Source organism: Enhydra lutris, unplaced genomic scaffold (assembly GCF_002288905.1).
Source record: "Enhydra lutris kenyoni isolate GAN:26980312 unplaced genomic scaffold, ASM228890v2 scaffoldscaffold22, whole genome shotgun sequence".
NCBI lineage: Eukaryota > Metazoa > Chordata > Mammalia > Carnivora > Mustelidae > Enhydra > Enhydra lutris.
Genome location: NW_019154106.1, coordinates 14,683,385 through 14,700,775, shown reverse-complemented (window position 1 = coordinate 14,700,775; position 17,391 = coordinate 14,683,385). Strand labels below are relative to the sequence as shown.

Here is a 17,391-nt window from a genome sequence, read left to right as displayed (position 1 = left end):
TATTGACTCTTGCTCTGTCTTAACTACGTATTACTATTATTTTAATATGAATTCAGGAGAACTGATCACCTGATCAGTTCAGGAGCTGATTTAAAACAGGTTCTTTTATACAGATTTCTTCATTGTACAGCTGATTTCTGAATGCCCATAGAGGAAGTAGAAATGAATGTGCTATCATAAAGGTACTTGTGATGATTTAAAGTCATTATTTTAATTTTAGATTTCAACCTCATTACTAGTGCAGAATGTGTATCACTATGAGAACTGGCATATAAGCCCAGGATTTTTAATAGAGTTATCATTAAAATTGTTTTGTCTTTATAATTCACTGATCAAATAGTGTCACTTTATTTGATTTGGCAGTTTTTTCTATTGGTGACACTAATCACACTTCCTTAATACTCCATAAAATTAAGTTTTCCAATTAATTCTGGTATGTGGGAATTAGGATTCATTTAGCTATCCCTTTAAATTTCTTTATAATTCCTCTTTCTTTCATGAATTCCATTCTCAATAGACACTGAATATAAAGATAATGAAATATTTTTTAGCTCGTTTAGTCACATCAAGCTCATTTTTTAAATAAACTTGCTTAGGTATATGTTTGCTCAAATTAATTGTGTACTTCTTTTGAAAATAATGTTTGACACAAAACTTTCCTCATGGCATTTTTCATCTCTGTATTTCTCAGAGTATAGATTAAGGGATTGAACATAGGAGCAACGATGGTATAAAATAGAGCAAATACTTTGTCCTCAGGAAAACTGGCTGGAGGTCGAAGGTAGACAAAGATCGAAGGGCCAAAAAATAAGCTGACCACAGTGATATGAGACCCACAGGTGGAGAGGGCTTTGCGTCTTCCCTCAGCTGAGTGATGTCTTAGACTAAACAAAATAATGACATAAGAAACAAACAAGACAACAAAGGTAACTAAGGCAACTATACCTGAATTGGCAACCACAAGGATCCCAGTGATGTAGGTATCAGTGCAGGCAACTTTCAGCAGAGGGAAGATATCACAAAAGTAATGATCAAGTTCATTAGGACCACAAAATGGCAACTGGATTGCCATCAATAATTGAGGAAAAGAATGGAGAGCCCCACCAGCCCAAGCAGCCAAAACTAGGAGATGGCACCTTGTCCTGTTCATGATAAGCAGGTAGTGGAGAGGTTTGCAGATGGCAGCATAGCGATCAAAGGCCATGGCGGTAAGAATGAAGATCTCAATGCCTCCAAAGAAGTGCACAGCAAATAGTTGTAACATGCAATTACTGTAGGAGATGGATTTTGTCCCTCCTAGTAGGTCACTAATTAATTTGGGTGTAATGCTAGAGGTATAGCAGATGTCCATAGAGGATAAGTGGCTGAGGAAGTAGTACATCGGTTGGTGAAAAAGAGGACTACATTGAATGGAGACAAGGATCAGAAGGTTTCCTGTCAACAGGGCAATATAAGTGAATAAGAAGAGCACAAAGCAAAATATTTCTACATTCTGGTCATATGAAAGTCCTAGAAGTATGAATTCTGAGATGTTTCTCTGCTTCTCCATATACTTGTGTTTTCTATATGTTCCACACAAATGAGTATGTATCTGAAGGAAATAAACAGAAATTTGGTGAAAACTTAATAGTATGAATAGTAATTATTCTTGAATTCTTAAATTAAGCTGTTTTCTCCTGTTTTATTGTGTTTGAGTCTATAGAAGTATTGTAGAATAATTTTATAATGAGAATGATTATGTATGTTACTCAGTTTTACTGATAATGATTTTTAAATATTTAAATGATATTTTGAAAATTAAGACGATTCATTATTATTAATTATATTATTTAGATAAGAAAGAAAGTTTATAAAAATTCTGCCAAGTCAAAAAATACTTTGTTGTATATATCTTAAATGTGTGTGGCTAATACATGAGGTCAACTTTCCTATTTTCACCCTTTTCTGGTCAAATTCCATGAATTATCTGGCACTGGAATCTCAGGAAAAGCAAACATGCCAGTCTGAACTGCTAATGCTTAATTTGTATAAAGCGCACACTTTTTTTTGCTATGTGACCAAATATTGCCAATGGGTCATGCTAAACCAATGGAATCACTGTTATTTTATAGAGCGAAGAGTGGGGAAAAAACTATACAGCAAATAGAGAATGTCTATTAATGACGGAAATTGTGGAAATAAATTAGCCATTTCATTCATTTTTACTAGTTACATTTCATGTGTTAAAGAGAATTTTAAAAGTGTAAATCTGTGACTGATGGCCGCGATGACAATCATTAAAGGATAGATAAAAACATTAAGTTGCTCAAGTATGTTTCAATAGTGCCTATGTCATGCTGTTATCAAAAATTTCCTGTGTTTGTATACAATCTAAGGAACTAGGGTCAAAAAAGAGGATGATACACAAGGTAACATTAGTCAAACTTAGTGGTCAGGCTGCACTCAGCGATATTTACTGAAACAAAATAAATGCAACATTCATGTATTTGCATCTTTTGTATCTGATGTGTAATTTAAAGACATTATTTAATTGATACAAAATAAGTTAAGAATAGAGAGAATGCACTTGGAGTAGTTACTTTCCTCAATGATGAGGAATTATCTGTCCCTAGTGGGTTTGAACAGCTAGTGCACTTCCTATATTTCTCTGGACCTGCTGGGACAGTCATATGTAGGCCTCCAGATGTCTATTTCTAAAAAACTCAGAATGCATTTGTAGCAAAGTTATATAGAAATCATCAATAGTAGGGAATCTCAAAATTAATATTTATGTGTTATATAGTCCTAGAGACTATGTATATAGATAATACATCTATATACATATATGTATTATATCTCTATATATTTTATATATACTATCTATATATGATATGATCTGATATAAAATTACATTATATATCATATATAGAGAGAGTTAACAGAAAAGCATTCAGGAAATGGACCATAAGGTAGGAGAGCAATTCTGTTTTGAATTATTATTCTAAATTCTAACTTCAAAAAGGAGTAATTTTTAGTGTTTTTCTACATTTTTTGAAAATAATACTGAGCTACAGAGTATTCAGCATCTAACCTTAACTACTCTTTAGTTGAAAAGTTTTAGGGAGGTAGAATTCATTGACCTATTTTCTACTCATTGCAAGTGATGTTTACTCTTTGTTAATGAGGTGGGAAATGTTAATTTTTCAGGAACAGTTATTTGCCTAAAACAATTTGGTTTAAGAAGAATTATTACTCAAGAAGACTACAAACAATTTAAAGGCAGAATTCACTTGAATAATCCAGATCTCTGATTTTAAAAAGAAGAAACTCAGATCAAGAGAATCTAATCATTTCTCACGATGCAGGAGTAATACTCTGTGAATGTCTGGAGACAGAAATCCTGATTCTCCCTCAATCTGGGACTAATTTCAGGGAAGAAAGCTGAGTGGGAGGATGATGGGTGTCATGAGAAATGCATGAAAGACTATCCTGAATCCATAACCCGAATAGAAAAGAATATGCAAGACGATGGGTGAACAGACGAGTCTGTCTTCCTGAGTATTTATGGAGATAAAGATATATGGACTACTTAACATAAATCTTGTCTGGCATTCCCTCATTTTTAAAAAAAATTAAATAATTTTCCTTCAGTTTTACCAATATGTAGATTGCTTAAATCAGGATTCTTCCTTGTTTCTAGACCATCATTGGCACTGAATCCACAATAGGGCTACTTACCCATCTCACCCTGTAACCTGAGGGTCATTACACATGATCGCTGCAGAAAGCAGACGTAAAAGGGAAAAAAAGGAGGAGATTTATTGCTATAAAAATAACATTTTGATGGAAGAGATATTATAGACACCTCTTAGGTTAAAAACTGAAGTTATAGTTGATGTGTAAAAAATGTAAGACAACCACTGAACAAGTGGTTAGAAGAACACAACACAGGAAGAGGGAGAAACATTGAGGCGTCTTAAGGAAACCGACCAGTACGGTCCTTGAGTGAATTCCTTCATCTCTCTAAACTCCATCTTACTCCTTTTACAATGAAGATATCATTACGAAATTCAGAATTTTAATGAGGAATACATGAGCTAATAAGAAATAGCTCGTGACACTTTGGTTCAAATCAGATTAGTTTAGAACCACAGAAAACATCATGCACCTCCACACAACCAAGGCCAGTGGGAAAATAAAGGAAAAAGAATATCATAACATGGACTTCATAACTGTTTAGGTAAACTTAAGTTTCAACAATCTGTTGGGGAAAACATTTAGGTTAGTTGGATGCCTGATTGGTCCTCTTAGGGAATGCTTAACTTAAAGCTTAGAGTGATTTTTTTTTTCACTATAAAATATAGCTAACTGATTACTTTACTTCCTTGGTTATTCTAAATAAAAATTCTGAGTGTGCTTTTAGTTAAACTATCATATAAGAATAGAAGCTTTTATGTTTAAATTAAAGCTTCCATCATGGGTGCCTGGGTGGTTGAGTCAGTTAAGCTGCTGTCCTTGGTTCAGATCCTGATCTCAGGGTCCTGGAATCAAGCCTTGCATCCTGTTACCTGCTCAGCAGGGAGTATGCTTCTCTCACTCCCTGTGTCTCTCCCCACTCCGTGCTCAACCCTCACTCATGCTCTCTCCCCCTCTCTCAAATATATCTTAAATATATATATATGAGAGCTTCCATCACATGTTCATGTTTTCCCTTAGTGTAGCAGAAGAGCATGCTATAAACTTAAATTAGTTGACTCAGATGAAACTATTCTAGGATGACAAGTGCTTGAAATATAGGAATTTCTGATCACTATACATATTCAAGCATAAACAAGGCTATTTCTTAACAGCAATATGGAGGTTTGTACATAAGTACAAGAATGGGACACGATGAAATTCAGTCAATGAAATTCAATGAATAATACACAATTAAAACTAACATATGTAAAGCATCTTTATAGGAATGGACTTAGCATATATTGTAAATGAAGTTATAGTATTGGAATCAAATCATGTGCACTAAGACCATATAATTAGTCTAGACTGTGCTTGGTGGAACCCTTCCCAAACCAAGATGACAAGGATAATTCACTAAGCATAAGATCCAGGAGTCTGGCAGGTTAGTTTTAGGCTACATTTCATCCCGCAGATACTCACTGTGCCAAATCATCCCCAGCATCAAAATCTGCAACAAAATGAAGAGAATTATAAGTCAGTAATTCACAGACTTCCAGATTAATTCTCTACAAATATTTTGGAAATCTCAATGTGACTCACTCCTTCTACAGTTTCACAAGGGAAGTGGACTTCAAATATTTACTGAATCTATCAGACATGAAGAAAGGCATTGTTATCACCCAGGAAAGTAGACTAGGAATTTCAAATGCTGATTTAACATCTGAATGCTAGACCACTAAAAAAATAAAAGTATTTTTTAATTCCTGCAAAAGATAACAAGAGTATTTAGGTCCCGGAAATCATCGAGCTTCTGCCTACTCCTGAAGAAAATTTGGTTGAGACCAATGAAATATAAACTTTAAGTGACAACACAGAAATTAATAGTTCTTTGAAAGCTGTAAGTAATTGTATTCCCAAAGGCATTTCTAGAGAGATCCTGGACAATGTGCTAAACCACTGCCCAGAGTGATGCCCCTGTTTGCCCTGGGTGTTGCTTTCCTCCTTTGCATTAGCGTGCCTCAGGCACTACTTCTCTGGAGACCCAGAAAGGCCATAGTCAGAGCAGGTCAAGAAATTTTCAATGTTCTGTAGATTCATCCAGCTTTCTGAATAATGAGAGGGAAAGCAGTGTAGTCTGTAATAGTAACTGGTTAGCTACAAGGAAAATGTGAGATGAGATAAAACAAAGAGAACCACACATGAGCATTGACAGTCCAAGTATGCCCCATTACCAAGATGCGATGTGTGTAGAGTCGATAAATCAATACAGTCAACAATCTGCAATATGAGAACGGGTGCAGAACTATCCATGGTTCGGGACTAACTTCGCTGGAACGGATGGTTGCGGGATAGGAGAAAAAGAAAAGGAACGATAAAACAATAAACATTCTTTCCCCATGAACATGGAAGGTAGGAGAAATAAGAAAGATGAAAAATTTAAGAGGAAGTGGGCACCTTGATGGCTCAATCTTTGAAACCTCTAACTTTGGCTTAGGTGAGATCTCAGTGCCCAGGAATGATGGAACCCCTCATCATCATGGAGTCTGCTTCTCCTTCTCCTGATGCCCTTATGCCCCACTGCTTCTCTCTCTCTCTCTCTCTCTCTAAGATAAATAAATAAAATCTTAAGAAAATTCATTGGATGATTTAAAACTTAAAATTTTGCATATTTTGACATAAGTATTATTACCTCTATTATGCATAGAAGAACATAAAAGGTTTTAGAGTTTAAATAACTAATTTGCATAGGCAAAAGTAAGAAAGTGGATATTTCTAAATCTAATGCTGTTTCAAGGCTTTGAAAGTTTTGTAACCCTGAGTAAATGAAGGAGTCTATCTGATGGGGTTCAGGGCAGGCTGTCTCAGTGTGCCACTTAGATATGTGGATTGTTTTGAGCTGAAAACAATCAGGCCCAAAGAGTTCAAGAGGAGTTTTTTTCTTCCCCAGTAACTTCCAAAAGAATTTAGACAGAGGGCCTGGTCTAGGAAGAGAGATACCACCAGGAAAACTACAAAGAGTGTGGGGTGGGCATGGCAAACTTGGGGGTCTCTGCAGGGCTTGCTTGTTCAAATTCCCCTCTGTGCCCATTGAATCCCTACCCCCTTCTTCTTAGCTCAGGAAAACATATACACTTCAGTTGCCTGACTATCAGGGAGTTTCATTTTTGGGGGGTTCCCATATATATGAAACGAAGTTTTTTTTGTTTTTTGTTTTTATTTTTATTTTTATTTTTTTCCCCTCGGTTAACCTGTCTTATGTGAATTTAATTGTTAGGTGAGCCAAAGAATAGAAAAAGGAAAAAGGGAAAAGCTTTCCTCCCCTACATAGTCCTTCGGCACAGAGGATATCAAAGCTTGATGATTTTACAGTTTGTCCATTTCAATACCATGCCCGATGTTGACCAAGCTTTACCCAATCTAGCCTGTATCAATCCACAGAGAAGAGAGCCAGTCATATCTTGTGTATCTTCCCCTAACAGACACTCTAGGACTCCCCTTAGAGACATTTACAGGTGTCCCATCAACATCTTCAAATCTTGACTTTGCCCCTTATCATAAACTTGTTCTGCTGAAAAAGTTTTAATCTTAATGAAGTGCATTTTATCTTTTTTTATATGGACCACACCATTGTTATTATGTTTAAAATTATTTTTCTAATCCAAGGTCACAAAGATTTTGCCTCTGTTTTATTCTAAATGGTTTATGCATCTCCATTTTATATATTGGTCTACATTACATTTGGAATTGAATTTGTACAAGCTGTGATGAATGGATATTTGTGGTGTTCTTGCTGTTGGTACATATCAATATCTAACATTCCTACTGTCATTCATTGTGAAGACGATGTTTTCTCCACTAAATTGCCTACAGACCCCTGTTGAGAATTAGTTGACCAATGCACGCAGGTCTGTTTCTGGACTCTCTAGGCTGGCCCATTGATCTGTTTTTCCAGCTTCATTAGAACAACACACTGTTTTGAATACAGCAGCTTTATAATAGACCTTGAAATGAGATAATGTAAGTTCCCAGCTTTGTTCTTTTTAAAGTTGTGTGACTTAATGAAGTTTCTTTACATTGCTTTATACATTTTATTTTTTATTTTTTTAAAGATTTTATTTGTTTATTTGACCGACAGAGATCATAAGTAGTCAGAGCAGCAGGCAGAGAGAGAGGAAGGGAAGCAGGCTCTCTGCTGAGCAGAGAACCCAATGCGGGGCTCGATCCCAGGACCCTGGAACCATGACACAAGCCGAAGGCAGAGGCTTTAACCCACTGAGCCACCCAGGTGCCCTTCTCTATACTATTTAGATCACTTTGGAAAATAATAAACTTGTGCCCATTCATATTTTTATGAGATTCCTTGAATCTAAACACATATTTGAGGATAATTCACATCCAAAGAGTATTGAGTTATCTGTCCCAGGAGCACAATATTTGTTTCTATTTATTAAGTTCTTCATATATTCTCAACAGAGTTTTTATAACATTTTCAGTGTATGTCTTGTCCCTGTCTTGTCATATTTTTCCTTAGGTCTATTGTGTATTTGATGCTATTGGAAATGGAATTTAAAAATCCAATTTCTGTTTTGTAGTTCCGATACAAACTATACAACTAATATTATATATTGATCTTGTATGGCACAACCATTCTAAACTCACATAAGAAAAAAAAAAAAAAGGTCATCTTGAACAAGAATTTGGGCAGAATCGGCAGTTTTCACCATGACACGATTGTAGAGAAAATTCTAAGGAATGTATAGAAAACCTCACACTATTTAGAAGATTCAAAGAAATGCTGGACCAATGAAATGAGATAAGATGAATTCACTTCTGTTTTATTATTATGAGTTTTGTATAGAATAGAAATTATTTTTTCTCTAATGTTGGGTAAAATTCACTACCAGAGCTATCCAGACAGGGGGTGTGAAGACAATGTAATAAATTCAATTACTTTAAGATGTAAATAAAGACCACTGATAATATGTATCTTTAACTTTCAGGAGCTTGTGTAGTTTATATCATTAAAATACTTTTTTGTCCAGTCTAAGGTGTTGAATTTATTGGCCTTAGTATGAACACTATATATTTTGTTATTATTTTAAACATGTGTAGAATGTATAGTAATATGACATCTATTATTAAAAACAGCTATGTTTAGTAATGAATGAGTTATATGTATCTCAGGAATCAAGATCCCAGAAACTATACCAAAGTAAAATCCAAACAAAATAGAGGTAATGATGTAACAAACTAAGGAATGAAATGGCTGACATAACTAACATTCTTGGGGTGGCACCTGGGTGCCTGGGTGTCTCAGTTGGTTAAGTGTCTGTCTTCGGCTCAGGTCATGATCTCAGGTTCCTGGGATGGAGCCCCATGTCTCCTTGGATGGAGACAGGTTCCTTGGATGGAGCCCCATGAGCTCCTTGCTCAGCAGGAAGCCTGCTTCTCCATCACCCTCTGCCTGCTGGTCCCCCTGGTTGTGTTCTCTCTCTCTCTCTTTCTCTCTCTATCAAATAAATAAAATCTTTAAAAAAAAAAAAAAAAGATAACCAACATTCTTAAATAGAGAAAGGTTAATCCTCCAGAAGAATTAAGAAAATTCCAAAAATGTCATTGAGATCAATCAAGAGAAAAGAGAAAGAAAAAAACCTGCAAATTACTAATAGAAGGAATGGAACTCATATGTTGATGAAAAGTAATGTTCATTTTTACAAAATATTTAATATCCAGCTGATGATATCTATTCAAGCTAATCACGAGCTATTTTCTAGGGGAACCTGGGTGGCTCATTTGGTTGAGCATCCCACTCTTGGTTTTAGCTCAGGTCATGATCTCAGGGTTGTGGGATCGAGCCCCACATCAGTCTTTGCTTTTTGCCTCTGCTTCCCTCCCTTTACCTCTGCACCTCCCTACTCCAAGCTTACATAGGCAAAACTAAATCTTACTTTCACTTAAATTGAGATTACAGAGCATTTCAGAATCAAAAACCAAAAACTCTGAGGCCAGAATTCTTACAACATGTACCTACTTGGATGGGACAGATAGGGCAGGAATCTCAGCAAAATGGGCAGGTCAAGCATTCTGGGAGTCTCAAGGGACAGAAGCCTACTTTTAATTGCCTTGATGGTTATTGTGTGAGACATTTCCAGTTGGATTCAGAGCGGATTCCATTACAGTTTGCTTATTTGGGTGAGCTGAAGGAAGAGCCCGAGGAAAGCATATTTGCATGAGGAATAAAGCGCAAGTTGATGAAGAATTATAAGCAAAGAAAGAGCTCTAAAGATAGTCTCAAAATAATAAGGAAACTTACTCAGTTGAAAGAAAAAAAAAACAGGTTTCAGTAAACCATATGTAAAAGGTACAGTGAAAGCATTATATGAATATTCTCTCACAAATTTATCATAGAATTTATAATAAGGGTGGACAAAACTAAATAATACTGAAGGCAAAATGCTGAAGATAAAGAATTTGAGGAGCGTAATATGTTAACAGTGCTTGAGAATCCAATCAGAAAACCTTGTAGCAGCAGAAAGAGACCAATGGCTGTCTTTGAGGATGTTTAGTAAATAGAGGCAACCATTCAAAATCTTCCAAGGTTTTTCCTTCTTTCAAAGGAAAAAGTGCAGTGAGGGGCCACCCTTGCTCCCCAGGAAACAAGTTCTAGTCAAGTGAATAGTTACCCACACAGAGAAAATCACCAGCATCACCACCTCCCTTCCTCATCAGTGGGTAGCCTCAGATAGAAGGAACCAAGAAGCATCAGTGCTTTTTTAACTAACATAATGAATTAGAATTTTTGCTGCTGTTAATAGACTGGTAAGGAACACAGTTTTCAAAACTTGAGACGTCAATCTCAGAGAGCCTGGATACAACCTCTTACTGGCCATACTATTTAACACCTCTAAACAAAGTCCTTAAATTCTAAAATCCTGAATTCAACTATGAATGTCATGCCAACTATGTTCAAAATCACACAGCTTATGGGTCCTAACAAAGACTTCCTAACTGAGACCTTAAATTCCTGGCCACCATAATGCACCTGGCACACCATATCCCCTCAGAATCGCCTGCATGTGAGAACTTACTCTAACCATGGAGGCTCTATTATATGAACTACACAGAATTGGGGAGGTCCAGAGCTGAAGACAGGGCTTCCATCCTGCTCTGACAGCCCATCCTGAGGGCTGATTTCAGCTCTTCCGGTATTCTCGTCATCACCAGAGACCCCCATGAATATGGTGTCACATAAAATAGATATTTCAAAGCAATTAATTCTAAATACTTCATCTTCCACTCGACCTAAACCATCAACCTTTTGAGACCATTTTGACTTTACTAAATATCTCTTAGTGGATGATTTAGGTAAAGTATCTGAATCAGCCCTCACAATGGGTGCCTGCAGACAAATATAGGGTTGAGCACAGTTGAAGGATTAGGAAAGGGAGCTGGGGTAGGGAGTCACTTAAAACTCTTACAGCCACAGCCAGTTTGGGACTCTGGTCTTCCCCTTAGGCCCCTGGCAAGATATCTAAGCTTCATCCAGCCTGGTGTTTTCTGATAACTCTGGGGCATAAAGAAAGAAACTGTGTAACAGATTTCTTCATTGATGACAGATATTCTTTTAATTAAAAATGAGATTTTAAATAAGCAGTAAATTCCTATGTAGGTGAATGGAATATATTAATAAATTGATAAGTGATTTAATTTGTTATATTTTATTTGTCAGCTTTAAATACAATGTCATCCATTTTTTGCCAATAAAACCTTTGGACCCTTGGAAAAAGAATAGAAAAAATATATATGTGTATAAATATATATATATATATACACACACACACACACATATTTATATATATACACATATATTTATATACTTACATATACTTAAATTTTGTTGCAAAGCTTTCTTTCTAATGGGATAAAAATTTCCCTGACCTGTGCTAAAATATTCCAAGAGCCCCAAGAGTCCCAAAACAACACATGGACAGGCACAGTCATTACACACACACACACACACACACACACACACAGAGGCACATGGCATTTGTATACTTAAAAAAAAAAATTCCAAAACACTTTTGCCAAAGTCTACATTAAGCCATCAAACAGAGAGATGAATAAGCTGTCAAAGCCAATTTCCTATAGGACAGACAAAATATTTTCCTATCATATTCTGGAGGCTTTCATGGGTCTAGTAGGAAAAAAGAAAATATTAGTTATATATGTAAAAGTTCCTAAGATTTGAAACATCAAAAAACTGGTGCCAGACACTAAGATAATACCTACCACCTCCATGATTTATAATATCTTTGATTTTTGCCTTGACTCTGGGGAAGAAGTAACTGAATCAAGCTAAGTTTGTGTGGAAGCAATGTAATCATTCTGCTGAGAAAAGACAAATTCTGGGCAGAGAGAAACTGGAAATGATTGGAAGCACAGAGCTGAGATTAGGTTACATGATCAATGGACAAAGAGGTAACCAATAACTGAGAGAGTAGTGCCGCCTTAATGCAGAAAAAAATAAAAATAAAACTATTCTAAGCATCTGGTGGTCTGCTAATTTCATTATATCCTTTATAGGCACATGGGATTATATGATAAATTCTTAGCCTTTTGACATCACTTATCTTACGGTTAATGCATGATCATGACACAAGGACAAATTCTAGATATGTAAGAACAATGCATATAGTCACATAAAAAATAAAGTATTATCATAGAATTTAATTCAGCTACTATTTGTTTACATCTTAATTTGTCCTCAGTTTATTGATAGAAAAAAAAGAAAGATAAAAAGAAAAATAAAGATATACCACATACTCCTCCTTCTCAGACAAACTAGTGAAAGCACAGTTCACAAGAAGAAGCACTTAGGTAGGATATAGGATTATTTCAAGTGGAGAAAACATACTGCTGAATAGCAACAAAAGAACAGGGCAGGAATCAGAATGACTTCTAGTCTGTTGGATCTGCCAAGTCTTCCTGAATAGGAAAACATGAGCAGTGTGAATTATAGTTAAGACATGGACCCTCAAGCATGGTGTGGGGAATCCTAAGCAGAGGAGATAGCTGTTATATAACCATTAAGCTGATAGATTGTAGAGTGTGTTTGGAGAATGTAGATGGACCCAGTGTAGCTGGATGAAAGTATCCGGGAGGGGCGCCTGGGTTGCTCAGTGGGTTGGGCCCCTGACTTCGGCTCAGGTCGTGATCTTGGGATCCTGGGATTGAGCCCCACATCAGGTTCTCTGCTTGACGGGGAGCCTGCTTCCTCCTCTCTCTCCGCCTGCCTTTCTGCCTGCTGGTGAACTCTGTCTGTCAAATAAATTAATTAATTTTTAAAAAAAGTATCCAGGAAATGGGACACACAGGAGGAAAGACAGGGAAAGAGGCTTTCTTTTTTTAACTTTTTAACTTGGCTTTTCTTTTTTTTTTCTTTTTATTTTTTTAAGATTTTATTTTTTTATTTGACAGAGATCACAAATAGGCAGAGACCCAGGTGCCGCATAACTTGGCTTTTCAATGTGCCTTATGCTGTTTTAAAATTTCACATGTGTTTGTCCAAGTGATAGTATATCTTCATGAGCTATAATATCACCCCATTTCATAGAAACACACATTAATAAATCAAATTGCCAAAACCCAGAGATAAAAACTTAGAGTCACTATGTCACCCAGCTCTCCTTTACCCCACAGCCCGTCATTGTAACACCATACTTTCTTCCAGTGTGTTGACCTCTGATAGTACCAGTTAGAGCTGAACCCTGAACCAATTTGGGGTCATTTATGATAAACAAATGAGAAGGTTGGATTTTGTTCCAAGGAAAACATGGATCCACATAGATTTTTTTGAGAGACAATTGATTTGATCAGAGATGAGCTGTGGAAGGGTATTTCTTGATTTCCTCAAATCCAAGTGCTCACACCTGGAACTAATTGGACTCTTTAAAGTGTGGATTGCAATCTGAATTAGAATGACTTGCTTCTTTGGCTCATACTACTTCAGAGACTCTTTAGTCCAGCTCTGCAAAGAGAGCTTATATGCTTTTATAACATCACAAGTGGTCAATGGTCTGGGGACAACGGATTGAATGAAAGCACAATAAAAATAAGCCTCTTGACTTGAATTCTGAATGTGCCATTTTAGACCACACCTTCCCCATGGCGATTTTCATCTCCATGTTTCTCAGGGTATAGATGAGAGGATTCAGCATGGGGGCAATCACAGTGTAAAACACAGAGACTTCCTTATCCTTGTTCTCACTCCCAGCAGGTAGAACATAAGTATAGATACAGGGCACAGAGAATAAAACCACCACCATTATGTGAGAGCTGCAGGTGGAGAGAACTTTGCGTCTCCCTATGGAGGAGTATGTCCTAAGATTCCATAATATGACAATATAAGAAGCCACCAGGACAAGAAAAATGACAACCACCACCATTCCTGAATTTGCAATCACTAAGATACTAACAACATGAATGTCTTTGCAGACCAGTTTCAAAAGAGGCTTCACATCACATATGTAGTGATCGATCTGATTAGGACCACAGAAAGGTAAGCTGAGTACCATGAGCAATAGAGCAACAGAGTGCCAAAACCCCAGACCCCAAACCATGAAGACCAACATGTTACACCTCCGCCGGTTCATGAGGACCATGTAGTGCAGGGGCTTGACAATGGCAACGTAGCGGTCTAAAGCCATGGACACCAAGATGAGTATCTCCACACCCGCCAGCAAGTGGGCAGTGAAGAGCTGGGCCATACAGTTGTTATAGGAAATGTTTTTTCTTGCTGTGCCTAAGTCCCTGATTAGCCTGGCGACCACAGTTGAGGTGTAGCAGAGATCCATGAGGGAAAGGTGACAGAGAAATTAGTACATTGGTTGTTCAATTAGATGGCTGCAGGTGATGGTGAGTAAGATGATGAAGTTTCCCATTAAGACAGCCAGGTAGCAGAGCAGGAACAAGAGAAAGAAGAGTAGTTCTAGTTGCTTATTTCCCCATAGTCCCATGAAAACAAATTCTGTGACATTGTTCTGATTTTCCATGAGGTTGAGGTGAGTCCAGAGACACAACAGAAATTTAATTCACCTGAAACGATATGGAACATATGACATTTTTAGTAGTACTTTAAATATTTGGAGTATTTTTATATGAAAAAATATGGAGATCACAGAGGAATTTTTGCACTTAATGTTTACAGTCTTTCTGGTGTAAGACAGATATCATTATTCAAATGATGTTTAGTGAGAGCATACTAAATCCTGGGAATTTTTATGAACATATTGCCAGCTTTTAACTCATAATAACCCAAGAGTGACTCTGCTGATACTTATTTATATATTGGGGAAAACAACTGGATGGGTTCCGACAATAACATCTATTCATTCAGATAGTAAACAGTAACCTAAGATATGAACCTGTATCAAATGCCAAATTCTGTGCTCTTGAGAGTTATGCCACATTATCCATTGACCAAAAAGACTTTGATCTGTTTTCCACCTCCTGTCTCTGCCATTAATACTCAGATAAACCTAAGCAATTCTCCTCCCTTCCATATGCTACCAATAATCACTTACAAAGCCCCATTCCAACACCATATTCTATACATTCAGGAGAAGTAAATATTTATTCAAGATATAAAATCACAATCAAGATTCTTAATCATAGCAGATAAATAAACTGAATTAGTTGATCACAAATTCAGTGACTCACCTTCTTGGTAGTTTCATCAAGGTTCAGTTTCAACCAGATTTTGTCAAGTATCAGGAGAGGCAGGAAATGGAAAACCAGAGGCACAATCTGGGCATCTGGATATAGGAACATGGTGTTATTTTTATATAAAAGCCTTCCATTTTCCAAAATCATTCTGAAGACACATTTTAGAGGTTGCTGTTTAAAATGTTAGAAACACTGCAGAGAGCCAGTTGTTTTCTATTGACATGTTGAAGAACCCAGAGTGATTAAAGAACGTCCTGCATGTTTAATCATGCATTTAAGCAGCATACCCACTTAGATGCTGTAGATCTAGGAGAAGAGAAAGAATATGTTGAGCCATCACATTTTACCCATAACCAAGTGTCTATCACAGCAAAATCATGATTTTCCTAAAAGACTATTAATGTCAATTCATTATTTCATGGTACCAGAGGGGAACAGTGTGTTTGAGGTGCACAGATCTCTCATCTACTGCTCATGAAGGGGAGCATCCAGGGTCCTGTGTCTTGTTACCTTTTTCTTGTTAACACTGAGAAATTCATTGTCTCTCATCCTCCCTCCCTGGTTGGTAAGTGGAAGTAAAAATACTAGATCCATTTGTCTTGTTCTGAGAGCAAAATGGAGTTCATTGGAGAATATAAATGAAAGGTCTTATGGTTCTAACTTGTCAAGTCCATAGAAGAGTACTCCCAAAAATGTGTGGAGAGGAACACACAGTTGTATAAGAAAATAGAAAGCAGGATGTTCTTCATCAATTAATCAGTTTTACCTATTGACTTTGTATTCTGCCATATGGGGTGGGTTGAAGATTTTATGCTAGACATACATTCAGGATAAGGAAAAACATTGGCATTGGTATAAATTTGTTCTGGTTTCAACATAGAACTTGGCAAAGTACTTCCTTATGTATTAGTTGAGAAGATCCAAGCCTAAACTTTATGTGGAAGAATAGGATCAGTTAAAGGACATATATAAATCCCAGGGTAGCTTTTCAGTAAAATCAGAGAACAAAAAGTAGAGAATCTAAACTGTAGGAAATGCAACTCTTGGTTTAGAGTGTGTTCTGAACACTGGTGCAAGCCTGAACATCTCTTACCACTAAGTCCATTGCTGCTCAACCTACAGTGCTTAAAAATAAGTTGTGAAAATACAAATTTATAGAAAAAGATGTATAGCAGCTTTTATAAACTTACTGTTGGTAATCCCCGGGGGGGAGGGGAATCCATAGAACCTCCCTTTGCCTCTTTCCTTTCTTTCCCTTTTCCTTGCTCTTGCTCTTTCTCTCCCCCTCTCTCTTTCAATATATCACAGTGTAGTCACCCTTATTGTACTCACCCTTCTTCTGATGATGATGTGAGAAGATAAAATGCCTACATGATGAGATGAAGTGAGGTGAATGAGGTAGGCATCGTGAAATAGCCTTAGGCTACTATTTTCCTTCTCACAGCATATCAAATGGAGTCATCTTCTTCTGCACCATGGTTGACAGCAGGTAAGTGAAACCATGCAACTTGAAACATGGATAAAAAGGACTACTGTATTATTGCCCTTGTTTTGCAAATAAGAAATCTTGAATCCAAGGTTGCACAAGTACTAAGAGGGAGGTCTACATCTAAATCACCAGTTTATACCATATGATTTGGAAGCTCATACTTTTTTTTCATTGTGCTTAGATGCCTTTTCCCAAATACAAATGAAGGCATAAAACTTTTATCAGTTGCACTCCAGATATTCCTGAATACCTTCTCTTAAAAATATCTACAAACACAATTATTACAGAGGAAATTAAAAATTTAAATTAGGAGATCAAATTCTGCATAAAATGAAGACTGTGGAAATTACAATTATTTTCTCTTTATCTTATATATTCATATATAGGATATGGTATATATATATATGTGTGTGTGTGTGTTTATATAATATTATATATGGTTTATATAATATATTATATATTATATATATTTACATAATATATATGATTTATAATATTATATATGATTTATATAATATATA

At 36.4% G+C, this 17,391-nt stretch overlaps 2 protein-coding genes across 2 annotated transcripts; both read right to left on the bottom strand.

Annotated features, from left to right (window-relative positions):
- Positions 1-613: 613 nt before the first annotated feature.
- LOC111150051 (olfactory receptor 4P4-like) lies at positions 614-1,549 on the bottom strand. Its single transcript, XM_022507377.1, has one exon. It carries the CDS (start codon positions 1,547-1,549, stop codon positions 614-616), a length of 936 nt encoding a protein of 311 aa, XP_022363085.1.
- A 12,166-nt stretch (positions 1,550-13,715) lies between these two features.
- LOC111149894 (olfactory receptor 4P4-like) lies at positions 13,716-14,708 on the bottom strand. Its single transcript, XM_022507190.1, is given in 1 exon segment — positions 13,716-14,708. A coding segment is annotated over 1 exon segment (993 nt).
- Positions 14,709-17,391: the final 2,683 nt, after the last annotated feature.

Bases quoted from the DNA above. Each gene is read 5' to 3' on its own strand.
- LOC111150051 (XM_022507377.1), bottom strand. From the start codon at position 1,549: ATGGAGAAGCAGAGAAACATCTCAGAATTCATACTTCTAGGACTTTCA.